Source organism: Trachinotus anak, unplaced genomic scaffold (genome assembly GCF_046630095.1).
Source record: "Trachinotus anak isolate AG129_WGS33_773 ecotype Australia unplaced genomic scaffold, CSIRO_AGI_Tana_v1 ptg000023l, whole genome shotgun sequence".
Taxonomy (NCBI): domain Eukaryota; kingdom Metazoa; phylum Chordata; class Actinopteri; order Carangiformes; family Carangidae; genus Trachinotus; species Trachinotus anak.
In genome coordinates, this window is record NW_027273874.1 from 5,372,752 (window position 1) to 5,386,499 (window position 13,748).

The following is a 13,748-nucleotide window of genomic DNA, read 5'->3' on the forward strand; positions in this document are numbered from 1 at the left end:
ACATACGTACTGTATCAACTACCATCTGAAACGAGATGGTGAGAAAGCATGAGCGCTTGAAGCTGTTCAGGTGAGAATAAGAAAGCATGAAATGAAATGTCTGACGCCAAACAAGACATGTTAGACATTAATTCTCTATGTTACCTACCGAGGGTTTTCATTCTACAATTATCGAAATGTCACATGCTAGTGGAAATATCACACTACTTTGACATTTGGGATATTCGGCTTGAGGCGTTTCAGTGAAAGGTAAAGTCAATGGCGGATAAATATCCTGGGATTTTTATGTGTGTACAGACAGAGAGGGAGAGGCAGACAGAGGGATAGACAGGACAAACAGAAATAACACTCATTAGAAGAAACATATGAACTTTGTCAACACCGCCATAGCTGGAAGATGAGCAGGACAACTGGGGGCAGACAACATGGAAAATTCAAATGAACATCTACAGAGCTCATTTGGCTTGGAAACTCAAAAATGGCCACCATAAAAATGTGGAAAAACGTCATCGAGCTGTGAAAATCAGATAATAAGATGACACACTGGCTAAAATGTTCTCTGTCGGCCACATTTGCATGTCCTCACCTCTGTATTCACTGGTTGTGTGTTACTGCATCATCACTGCCAAACCAACAAGTTGGCTGAATCTCATTTGCAGTAAAGGACGTGATAAATAGACAAATATGATGAAATGAAAGTGTGACAGTCCACAGACACAAACTGCAGCACTGTGAGAAAACTGTAACTTATTTCAATTCTGGTTTTACAGTATTTTTACCTCATGTGGTGAATTGACTAATTATCACTTAAACTATTGTTTAATCAATTCTTTTTTGATTCTGATGAATTAATTTGCTAAATCAAGATCTTTCACTGATCGGGAGCCAAACTTTTTGAACTGTCATGAGACACAGAAAATATTTCTTTTATTCTGTAACAAGCAAAAACTTCACTTCAAAATTAACTTGAGGAGCAAGGAATTAATAGTCAAAATAAGAATTCATTCATTTTCTGTCGGTCAACTCTTCATTGATCTAATCAGTTTGTTTCCTTTTTCCACTTTTTAAAAACTTTTTTCTACAAATCTAGTGTTTCCAGGTAGTTTCCTCCCCATTCAGGTTTCATGAAGGAGGTCACACGTGCACTGTTCAGTCCACATATATAGAAAGACAGAGAGGTGAAGGCATACCTGGTACAACTCCATTAGTGGCGATTGCACTCATCGATATCGCAGTCAACATTGTCTGCAGGGGAGAGACAGACAAATAGCCAGTTTAGAAAGTTTTCACCGTCTGTCTGATCACAGCCGTCTGTCACACTGCAGCTACTGACCCAAATACTCACACAGCAGCAGCATATGAAGACGATACAGAGGGCTTGCAGCATCCCAGCAGTCCCCACCACCCAGGTCAAACGCAGGAACAAGATGACGCCGAAGATGTTCTGGAGGCAAGGCAGGTAAACACCCATAAACGTCCCCATCTGTGGCGACTGGAAGGCACATAGAGCAGAGACAGGGAACAAACATCAAGTCAGACATATTATCAGCAACAAACCATAGAACAAAATGTTTCTGTTTGAACTTTCTCCTTTTAAACGGGATGTTAGTTGATGTTATACTTTCTTATTAGAAGTGAATATGCTCACTTTTTCACGCTGGTTTCTCTTTTACTTTCACCTACTGTATTTCAGCTGTTTAGAAATTACTTTTAGCACACTATGTCAGCTAATTATTCATTACTTTTATCTTAACATTTTTAATATTATTTATTACATTAAGCTAATTTCAGCCGTTTATAAATTACTCTTAGCTAGCTATTTCAGCTAATTATTCATCAGTTTTAGCTAAATATTTGAAATAATTATTAACCAGATTGGCTAATTTTGAAATAATTATTCATTACTTTTAGCAAGATATTTAAACTAATTATTCACTACATTACGCTAATTTCAGCTGTTGATCAATTATAAGCTATTTCAACTGTATATGATTTTAAAAAAATAATTACTTCAACCATTTAGTAATTACCTCTGGCTAATGTTTCATGTTATGTATAATGAAGTATAAGTACTTTTTAACTATATATTTCAACCCTGTAGCAAAGTAATTCAACCAACCATTAATTACTTTTACCTTGAAATACTCAAGGTTGTTTAGAAATAACTTTTTGCTAATTATTTCATTTGTTCTTTCCATTACTTTTTGCCAATCATTTGGACTTCTGGACTTCCCACAATTTCAAACTGTAATACATGGTGTTACTGCCTCAGGTTGGTGGGAGATGTGTCCTGTGCTGTGGCTGGTAGTTTCCTGGTTATTGAAATAAAAATTTAAGATCAGCACTGCACCAATTTGTAAACCTATCTGACTGTTTTTTCCTCCTTAACAGAAAGTGGATATATATTTTTTAAATTAGCTGAGCCACTCCACCACATACCCTCTAGGAACTGCAGAGTTACCCCCTGAAGCACCAGACTTATGCTAATGCTTGTTCTGAACACACTGTGGCCAGAAGGGAGCATTAAAATGTTTTGGTTTAACTTCCCCAGCCGTCTGTTCGCAAATGTGTCCAATCCTGCAAATCAGAACAGGGTGGAAGTGGTAAATTACTGTGAACCACCCAAACAGACTGGCAGTCTTATCTAGGCCAGCCAGCTCCTTATCAGCAGGGATCCCAGTGCACATCAGGGTCACATCCTATTGTGCTTTCACTTTCATACACTGAGTCAACAGGGCAATAGTTGCAGATTTGACTCAATGAGCACAAGTTAAATCTTTAAATTTAAATTTTTATTTCAAATCTGTCTTGTTTCTTTCCTTTTTATGCTGTTTTAGGTAGAATATGTGTGCTGACATTTCCTGTAGTGATCATGATCACTTCAACCTCAACCCATTACGCCACAGTTCTACCTATAATCACCATCTTGATTATGACTGCGGCGCTATCTTATAAGAACACTGTACAGCAAGCCACAGTACATTAGAGATCATATACGATGTATTGGTGACGTCACAGGCATCAAAGTCCTATAGTGCATTTAAACAGATAAGACCTGCGAATTTCAACTTAGCTGAATAAACTTCACTTCATCCTGTGAGAAAAGTATTTCATTCCTCCAAAGGAGCGAAAATATTGATAAGATTCTGTTATTATAAGAATTCTATTAATGTATTTCACTGTGCTTTTTTTCCTGTTACTGTGAGTTTATAAATTCCCCTGGTGGGTTTGAAAGTCTAATATCAGTTAAACAGATGTGTTTGGCAAACAGGGTCTGGTATACCTTGCCAGCTTTCTTCTTCTCACCGATGATCTCCGCCTCCTCGTGCTCCTTGGCCCCCTGGGTCAGGTTGGTGTAGTTGGCCAGACGGCTGAGCAGAGAAGACACCTTCGGCCGGGTGTCCATCTCCTCCTGTGGGATGAAGAAAGAGGGGGGAGGAGGAAGGGTGGGATGAAGAGCGGTGGAGGGAGATGGCGAAGGGAGAAATAGGGTGGAAAGAAATGGAAAAAGGAGGTGGATGGTGGGCGAAGGAGGCCAGAGAGGAGGGGGAGGAATGGGATAGCAAGGGGATAAAGAAAAGGGGGGAATGAGAGAGAAACAGGGAGGAGGAGGGGAAGGAAGAAGAGAAAGAGAAAGGACATTGTATAGAAATGACAGGCAGGATATAAGAAGGGAAAATAAATGGGTGAGGAAGAAGAAAGATGGAGGAAAAAACAAGCATAAGGGAAAGGCAAAAGATAGGAGGTAGGAGAACAGAAAATTGAGGAGAGAAAGAGGCTTGTTACAGAAGTTGGAGACGGAAAACAGAGCTGTATCCAGGGAACCTTGAAATCTATAAAAACTAAAATTATCTGCACCCGCCAACCAAATGCTGGTTTATTTTTGGCTCTAGTTTAGCCGACAAACTGGCAAATAAACAGCCACCATGACGGGGTTCTGTTTTTATCTGTGTATAATGAAAACAAGAAAAGTGAACATTTGAAGGAAAGCAGCAAGAAAAGTGTTTTCTACTTATAAACAGGAACCAAGGATTGCAGAATATTTAGAACATGACTGAAATGTGCTTGGGTAGTTTTATCAATCTTGTGTTTCAAACCTCAAACAAGGCCAGGTTTCTGTCGTAGAAGTCATCGTCATCCACCCCGTGACTGTTGTTGATGTACACACTGGAGATTTTGGAATTTCCATCACCTAGACACAAATAAAGAGATGATAAGACAGAGAGAAGGAGGGAGAGAGAGGACGCAGCAGGAAATACGTCTGGACACACTGATGACCATTTTCATCACTGTCACTGTGGCTCTCAGATTCATTCCAACTTTCTCTCTCTCTCTCTCACACACACACACGCAGAGTTTAATACAACAGCCTCCATGCCACCAATTCAGTTCCACCTCAGTCAGCACAGCCCAGTGCATCAGCAGCACCTGAGTCAGCAACATCACTTCCCTCCCTGCTCCGCCACAGCCACGCTAACGGCAGCAAGCGGCCATACGCAGTGACACGCTTGACAGAAGAACACTCACATGACATGACTTGAGATCCATATCAAGCATGGCATTTTTGTAAAGAAAAAAAAAAAAGAGGCGTCACCAACACTGTTTTATTGTGAAAATCTTACTCTTTCATCTATCATTCTGAATTTCTATGACTCTACAGTTTGTCCTTCTAAAAAAATGAAAAATAATATCATGCAGGGCTGCAACCAACAATTATTTTAATTATCAATTAATTTGCCCATTACTTGCCCATTTCAATTAGTTCATTAATTATTTAATCTATGATGCATAAAAAACTGTCAATTTGTTCCACAAAAAGTCCAAATTCCCAAAAATATTTTACCAAGAGATGTGACAAAGAAAAACAGGAAATCCTCTCATTTGGCACAATATTCTACATTTTCGCTGTTTTTCCTTGAAAAATGACTGAAAGTTTTTACTGACTGTCAAAAAAGCTGCTCATTATTTTTCAATGACGATCAACTAATATATTAAAAGCTAATAATGTGTATTTTTTTATTTAGAGAAACACTTTCTCCTGTCTGGATTTTCTGCTCCGGTGGCACCCAACATGGGAGACCCAAGGGTCTGAGATAAATGTTGAGTCACCAGATGATTGAAGAGACAAAATTATGTGTTTTTTTGTTTGTTTTTTTTTTATTGTGAAATACCAAATACTTTAATTTCTCCAGGCCTGTAAAAGCCTTCGAATTAAACTACTCACAACTTGTGGACATAAGCTGTAAGTGCAGTAGACTCATTCATTTTAAATTGTCACAAGCCAAAAAGGTCGGGAGCCGCTGCTTTCTGCTGTAACCATGATACTTTACAGTTCAGACAGATGACACATTCGCTGGTGCACACCCAGAATGCATCAGCAACTTTCACCATCTTATCAGCTCACTTCTTTTTCAGAACAGTGCATCAGCTGGTTACACGATGGGAAAAAAAAGTCAGTGGCCATGCAAAGGGAAAAAAAAAAAAAAAAAAAGCCAACATTTGGCTGGTGGGCGGTAACTTCCCATCCTGTTCACAGTCCTTCGTTTGGCCCAACATCGAAGGACGTGAGCGTGAAGCTGACTCCACACCAGCTTGCTGCTGAATATTCAGCGGCTGTAGCGTGCTGAGAAAAGATTAACTAACAAGCTAATCGGGCTATTTGCTCATATATAAAATAAAGGTGTTTTGGATAAATACAGATACATATCAGTGCATGTCAGCAACACCACGCAGTTCACACACTCAGGCATGCGATATCCATCTGGTGTGTTCATCGCCTAACCTGTTGGTCAGGACAGTCAGGAGTCACAGAGTCAACAACAGCATCTTATGAATGTCAACATTTCCTAAGACTGTCTCTGCTAAGCCTGACAACACTGACTGACTGATCTCCACCTGACACAGCAGTAGTTTTTCTCTTATTTAATGCAGAGTTGATGCACTGACATCTGGGCTAATTTTAACCACCTGATGTAGAGTAGTTAACAATGACTTGGTAAGAAAAAAACAAGACACATGATGATTTTTCACTATTTTCTGACATTAAATTCATTGATTCATCAAGAAAGCAAAATTTCAGATTCATCTCCTTCACTGTGAATATCATCAAGTTTCTTTAGTCTTCTATGAGAATTGACTGAATTTCTTTGTGTAGAACTGTTAGTCAAACAAAAGGAGACATCAACTTTAGCTTTGGGACACTGGCAGACATTTTTCATCATTTCTATCCAAGAAACAACAGTGACAACATCTGCCTCACTGGTTCATGCTTTTTCTTATCTATACATTTTTTTTTTCTATTTATAAAACCTTAACATTACCTTATTCCTTCAATACCCTTAACCTTCAAATATGAGAAACACCTCCCCTGCCCAGTTTGTGTCAGTTGAGAGTAGCTGCTCTGCGCTCAACCTCCTCCTACATGATTCTCACGTTTTGTCTGTAAGTCTCACGTTTTAAAGCCTTTAATGTGAAAACACCCCATTTCCACACAGAGGAAGTGAAAGTGTGCATCCTGAACATAGTTCAGTAGTGACAGTTGCTGACAGCGCTGTGAGCCGAACACTCAGCCACACTGGACGGCAGCAGAGGAGGCTGTGCCGCCATCCGGTTCAAAGTCGACCGCACTAACATTCAGCACCAGAGCCGCAAGTGACACCATCAGTTTTGTGGTTCGGTCACTTCAAGACAAGACTTGGTTTGTAAAGTTCACAGCCTGCAGTGCTGTTGTTCCTGCATTACAGCTAAAAAAAGAGTCAGGCTGTACTTCCAAACCAGCTTTTCTGCAAAAGTAAAAAAGAAAAAAATCTAGAAAGATATTATTGCCAAAGCTCATAATTTTTAACTAATCAATTAATCTCTATTGGTATCTGCCTTACAAATCTACAACCCCAGCTGTCCAGAATCACCTGTGAGTTATGCAGGAAAAAAAAAAAAAACGTCCTGTAAATACCTCAGCTGTTGGAGTTCACTCTCAACTAAACGCAGAGGAGCACAGCTGTCTGCAGTGTGTGTGTTCCCCAAGAGGAGTCCTCCACCTGAGATCACCACGCCTCAGCACGATGCCCAGCCAGTGAGCCAGAAAGCTACTGTGTGTGTGTGTGTGTGTGTGGGTGTGTGTGTTCGGGGGTGTGTGTGTGTGTGTTGACAGGCATCAAACGCAACAGCTAACTTTATTGGTGTCAAACATAATGGACCACAGAGCATTTGACCTTTCTGAAAATAAGTCTCTCCTGCTCCTCCTGCCTCATTTCCTCTTCATCGTCGTTCAGGTTCTCCACTGATTGGCTTTAATGACGGCGCTCTTCATGTCAGCGTGCTGGTTTTCTATTTCAGCCGCGCGGGAGACGACTGCTCTGCTATTTCTGAGACTTTCTGTGTGGGCGATGGACAGGGTGATGGACAGGCCTCGGCAGAACGGTCGTGTAGTTGTTGTCTCCAGCAGTCTCCCTCTTTGTTTCTCTGTCTAAACACCCACAGCATCACAACAGCCTGATCGAAACTTAATCAGATTAACTGGCTCGATTTCTATTTATGGAAGCTTATTAAACAACGTGGGGCATCCTTACTACTATGCAACTGCTTAAGTGGATCAGTGCAGCTAATACAGTTACATCTCTCCACGTTTATAACCCCCTTGTTGAGCCTATGAATCAGCACAGCTATTCTTAAACGCTTGTGGAAAGTGAATTACTGCACTCCACACGACAACTGCACAGTCACAGCACTCAGAGGAAAAGTGTTTGCTGTTCCTCTTAATTAACTCATCTGGATTCCCACACATGTCCATGTCGAACTAGACTTCCCAGGTGTACATCTGCACCACGTGAAAAGGTTTGTGCTGTCAGCTAGCATAAAGTGAAGGGCTGAATCACTGAATCTACTCTGTAGGTGGGCTGAACAGCCGTGGGGGGGAAGTGAAACCTACACCATGATCACAATAGGCATACATTTTCGTCCTGTTATTGTTCTCGTCGTCTGCTGAGGGCGATAACAGTGGCGCTCAACTGTTGCTCGTTTTGCTGTGGAGCCACTCCGGGAGCAGCCTGGAGTCAAGCTCTCACTTAGGAAACAAATGGAGAGCTTAATGACCCAGGGAGCCATAAAACAGATTTAAAAACACATTGTTAAACTTGAGCCAGGCGTGAGGAACAATCTTAAAACAGCACTTCTCTTTTTACTTCCCATTAAACCGACATGTTTGAGACGGAGCTGGTTGAAATGTTGTGACCTCGAATGTTTTTCTTGCCCGTGGCCTCGCTCTGCATAAGCCAGTTGCTGCCTGCACTTGAACGCAGCACGACTGATTTCACAGTGAATTTCTGTGCTGAAACTGTAACTAATGAATGGCACTCTACGTCTGTACCGTGCAAGGGAGTTAAAGCTCCAGGAGACAAATTCACACGTTGAAATCATGCGACATAAGGTCAAGAAACTGCACTCTAAACGCTGACGTGCTCCACAGCCTGTATGATGAGATTTACACCAAAACACGCCACAGGGTCCAAAAACACAACAAACAGAAAACACACTCAAATTAGGAGAACACATGCATCAAGAACTGCTACACTGGAAGTGCTGCTCAATGCTACGAGGAGGAATGGGTTCGATTTGGATACGCAGAGAAATTGAGTTTCTTCTGCACCTAAAAAAGTCAGTTTATGGATCTAACTGACGGTGAGTGTAGTGAAAGATGCATCTGTTATCCAATCTGTAACAGACATAAAAGCAAACTGTAATATAGACCGCACTGTCTCTGTTCATTTTCTCTTATATTTAGTCCACAGAGACAGCACTGTTGTTAAACTGTCCAATAAATGTGTATTTATTATGTATTCATCTTTACCCTCACACATAATATTATGTTTCAACTCTGAGACCAGATTTTCTCTTTCAAAAGGAATTACAACAAATATCAAAACATGACAAACAACAGAGCCAGAGGTAAATTAGCAAAGACTGCTCCTCCTGGGACAACGGTGGGTCATTTCGTGAGCTGGACTGTGAGCTGCTGAGATGACTGCCTTACATCTTTAAAATCAAATGTCCAAACAGACATTATTTGGATAAACTGACCACATGCTTGAAATCTAATCGGTTGCTCTGTCATCTGAGAAAATATCCAAAGTTAATGAAAGGTTCGGTTAGATCCATAAAGTATTGTAAAGCATCTGTCCGGTTGCTGCTTATCCCCCTGCATGTGTTTCCCTATTTGTATGTGTTTTTGTATCTGTCACGTTTCCGGATTTGGAGCATGTTTGTGCTTTCACTCTCATTTGATCTTTATCCTTACAGGTACCCAGAAGGGACAGCTCTCCCCAGCTCCTGCTGCTATTTCATGGGAACCCAGTAGCCACATGCTGCAGCCACTTTCCATGCAGGACTTCCAGAGGTTTAGACAGGTTCAGCTGTTCAGGAGTGTGTCACATTACACGCTTATTCCTCAGCCAGGGTGTCATGATAGAGGAGTGACTGGCTTACATGTCTCAAACATATGGATTAAACTGTCTGTAGCGATCTAAGTAGTTCAGATTAGATTAGGGCTGGATACAGTGGAGTGGCATGTTGTTATGCAGAGTAGGTGTGTGATCTGTATGTATGAAGCTCTCCAACCAGGGCGTCTGTCCTCCACAAAGAGTGTGAACATGATTTCTGAGGCATATTTCAAACACAGAGAATCTTGTTATGTGTCCCTTGAAACTACAGTGACAACACAGTATGTCAATGTGCACGTGTGTGTTCTTCACCTTGCTCCATGTTGCTGTGGTCCGGCGTGTCGGTTCCTCCTCCTCCTGCTGTAGCAGTAGTCGTCAGGCCTCCCGACATCTCGCTGAGGGGGTCACTTCGGTTGACGCTCTCCCTGGAGCCGAAGCGCACGCGGGCCCCGGAGCGGGAGCTGATGTCAGGAGACGTGTCGGACAGCCCCGGGAGGTCCTCCGCCTTGGTGGGTGTCACCGTGAAGCGCACTGATGCCATGGCAACTCACTTGGAAAAGTCAAGACGAGGAGGCGAGGGGTGTTGTATGGGAGGTAGGAGAAGACGGATGGTTAGGGAGGGAAGGGGTGTTGGGGAGGGGTCACGGGCTAGCTAGCGGGGCTGTGCTGACCTGAGCTAAGATAAGCTGGGCTAGGCTAGGCTAGGCTTTCTCCCAGGTGATGCCGAGGTAACAGCGGCCTCTACGAGTTGTCCTTTTGCAGCTGCAGTTCTCCATTGGAGCACACTAGTCGTCTTCCACCAGGCATGTGAAAGGAAATGTACCACAGGCCTCTTTCTGCACCTACGAGTGTCAACTTTCTGATTCTGTTTGAAAGTGATACTAGCACAGGAGGAACTATTCCTTTCCTATAAATGTGACTGTGTAGATTCAAGCAGCTACCAGAGATGATAAGTATGCATCCACAAAGAGCTGGGGGTATCTCTCTTTGTAATGTCGAGCTAAATCTTCTTCCTTCTTCTAAAAACTGAAATGGTGCTTCTGCACTTTGTGCAGCATCTTTTTTTACCTACACCATGACATGATTCCTGCAGATGAGGACTAACTCGTCTTTCTCTCTGCCTTTTCTCAGGTTAACACAACTAGAATTTGTCTGACGTGCACCTTGGATAAAAGTGTCTTTCTACTTTCTACTGCACCCATCAGTGGTCACAGTGAGGGCAGGAGAGGACATGATGGGAGGGAAATGATTGAGACAGGGAGGAAAAAAATAGTTAGTTTAAATACAGTGAGAAGGAATAAAGTCGGCTGTATGTAGTGTGAATTAAAATTAGGAAAAGAAGCACTGATTTTCACATCACTGTATCTCCAACATGTCATCAAGCAGCCTTTACGTCATGTGTTTACTTGCACAGATAATTAGTTTAACACAGTTTTTCAATGCTTTCTCTGTGGTGCTATGAAATAAATTCATGCACAGTTGGAAGCTGAAAAAGGAGCTCTGCAGCTCAAGTTTTTGGGTAAAAAGTTTGGATGTTTTATCTCTTAGAAAAGTTAAACTTACTCTATGAAAACTAAGTCTGGGTTTCATCTTTCAAAAACATGACAGCTCTCTAAATGAAGGAAGTGTAAAACAATAACCAAACTGAGCCTCGCTGTCGGCCTGCATGCCTTGCAGGTGCAAAGTCAACTGTGCAATTTATGCCTTTGTCCTGAGAGAAAAAGAGACAAGACAGGTGGATATAGCTGAATTGTTGTTTTAGCCTGGGTCATAATTTAATTATTAAAAGGAGAGCGGTTCCAACCGGTTATGCTAGTAGCTGCTGGCTGTTTTCTCTCACTCTGCATGCAGAGGCATGGCACATTTTCCCCATTTTGTAATGCTGCCTGTCTCACACACTTTGTCAGCCAGCATTCAGAGATGGACAAGGAAACAGACAACAAGGTGGGGTAGACGGGTTTTGCACCTTTCATGTTCAGCTTGCAAAGCGTCTCCCTGGGAAGAGGGGGTGAGTTTATTCTCACCAACTTCCAGCTACGTTTGACTCGGTGGGGAGAGCTGAGGCCTATCCCTGCACGCATTGTGTAGAAAACACCCGGGAGAGGTTATCAGTCTAGACAAACACATTCACACCTACAGGCAATTAGTCTCCAATACAACTCAATGGCATGTCTTTGAATTGAAAGAGCAAAAGAGCTTTGAACGGAAAGAGCAGAACAATGTGCAGAACATTTTGTTCTCCTCTCAAGTAATACAACCTGATTGCTGCTTATTTAAGCTCTCATTTCGCATCTCAGGAGGTTGTTATTCTGCTCAGTTACACTGACATCATGCATCATATTTATATACATGGCAGAATCAATCATGGTGTTACCCTAAGTCACAGCAACTGGTCAGGTGTTTGATTCACCAGAAACACAAAGAGCCCTGATTAATGTCAAATCAACATCATATGAGACTAACATCACCTGCAGCTATCCCAACATCTACATGTTGTTTAAACACAGTCTTTCCCAGATGTTATAGGTTGTATTACTGATGTATGCATGGCATTCATTTTCTGAATTCACAGTTGTTAGAGCTGCAAAAAAAAAGCTGATCGACAGATAATTTATCTGCAACTATTTCAATCATCAAATATATTTTTTTTTCTGGCTCTAGCTTCTCACATGTGAGCATTTAAAGCATTGCTTTGTTGTACATGATAGTAAACTGAATTTGTTTAGGTTTGGACTAAGCAAAGAAAACACAATGGTTCATTTTTTTCACTATTTTCTGACATTCCACAGACGAAGTAATTAATTGATCAATCCAGAAAGTAATTGATAATAGAAAATAATCCTGAATTTGAGCCCTGTGATGTTGCTGTTACCTGTTTTCACTGATTTTTCACTGATTTTTCAGGAGGGCGGTAGCAAGGGGTGTTTAAATACCGCATCGTAGCACCTGGATTCATATCCAACATATGGACTTATAATGTAATTACTTGAGAATTAATCCAAAATAAGGAAATTAGAACCGTCTTGCTGTGTTACTCAGCTGTCAAGTCTCATTCACGGGGATTCATGTAAATGCAGCTGTGATGGGTTATGCTCCAGGGTCAAGCGTATAACCAAACAAGCCTTAACCAATTAAGATAAACATCCTCTAATTAGTCCCAACCTGCTGAAAGCCCAGTTGTTGCTGATGCTCGCTTGCTAGCCGCCACTCAGTTGCCATCCTAAGCCAATTAAGCTAGCCATAATAATTCTGGCTTGAACCGGTCAGTGAACGCCTCTCGATATTATTGCACTGTCAGAGCTGGCGTTGTGATAAAATAATGAGAATATGTGTCGCTTCAAACCTGACCTCAGACAACATTTTCACGACAAAAAAGGGGGATGCGGCATGCGGCGTTGAACCGCGGCGGTTTTAACGCACTGAAATAAACAGGTGGAGTAATTAGCCCGTTATTGGCGAAGTTGTGATTTTCGACTAAATTAAGCTTCGTACAACGACGAGCGGCGGTGTGAAGCACCCAGCCATCACTTCTATAGATACAGGGGGAGGGGGTTATATCGGGTGAGGTGGTCACTGGCGGCACAGCTAGCCGAAGCTAACGTTAGCCTGATAAACTGTCAACTCCGCGGACCCGCTCAGATATCTCCCCCACAGCGACAAACGCCGCGGAAAATCTCAAAGCCCACACAAAGCGCATACCTGTTTCAAGTTTCCCGTGAAGAGCGTTTCCACCGTACGTCCGTTTTCGGTTACATCTGGGAAGACTTGGCTCCGCTCCCAGGTTTTCTCGGCACTTTTTTTTTTTTGTCCAACCGACCCAACAAAAAGGCGACATGCAATAGCGCCCGGCAAGTCCTATTCCGGTTGCCGTCGTCTCAACGATTTGCGCATGCGTGATGCCAAACGTGTGGTCAACTCTACATGGGAAATGTAGTCCGTATAGAACAATCACGGATTGTCTCTCTTCCAACCGGTTACAACTGTATTTTTTAATAATGCCTGCTTAAAGTTTATCACTTAAACATTGAAATAGATTAAAAATTGTTGTTATAGTAGTGACACTAATCCACATTTGAATAGAAATATGAAGTTCAGCCGATTAATGACATCAAATTGTGTCAAGACTGTCACATTTACTCAGGTACTGTATATCAACACAAATTTACAAATTCTCCAAGAGGGGAATATGATTCTTTTCCTCCATGGCAGCTTTATTTAATAGTTACTTTCCAAGTTAAGATTTCAACTTTTAAAAAAATGTATAATGATCTTATAAAATACAAAGCAGTGTGGAGGATTACACCGATCTGTCTT

General features: G+C 41.7%; 1 protein-coding gene across 5 annotated transcripts in view; it reads right to left on the minus strand.

The window, feature by feature from the left end:
• LOC139606722 (solute carrier family 12 member 6-like) overlaps window positions 1–13,315 on the minus strand; it is a 28,284-nt gene extending 14,969 nt beyond the window's left edge. Inside the window, exons 1-6 of one of the 5 annotated variants that reach the window (XM_071459010.1) lie at window positions 13,134–13,310; window positions 9,747–10,623; window positions 4,098–4,192; window positions 3,284–3,412; window positions 1,346–1,492; window positions 1,191–1,245 (exon numbers count right to left, since the gene is read on the minus strand). In XM_071459010.1, coding sequence (XP_071315111.1) covers window positions 1,191–1,245; window positions 1,346–1,492; window positions 3,284–3,412; window positions 4,098–4,192; window positions 9,747–9,975 — 655 coding nt within the window. In that variant the 5' untranslated portion in view covers window positions 9,976–10,623; window positions 13,134–13,310. Of the gene's footprint in view, window positions 1–1,190; window positions 1,246–1,345; window positions 1,493–3,283; window positions 3,413–4,097; window positions 4,193–9,746; window positions 10,627–13,133 lie in introns of all 5 variants that reach the window. The other 4 variants (XM_071459009.1, XM_071459011.1, XM_071459012.1 and 1 more) reach the window with 4 other exon arrangements.
• Between the last annotated feature and the right edge of the window lie 433 nt (window positions 13,316–13,748).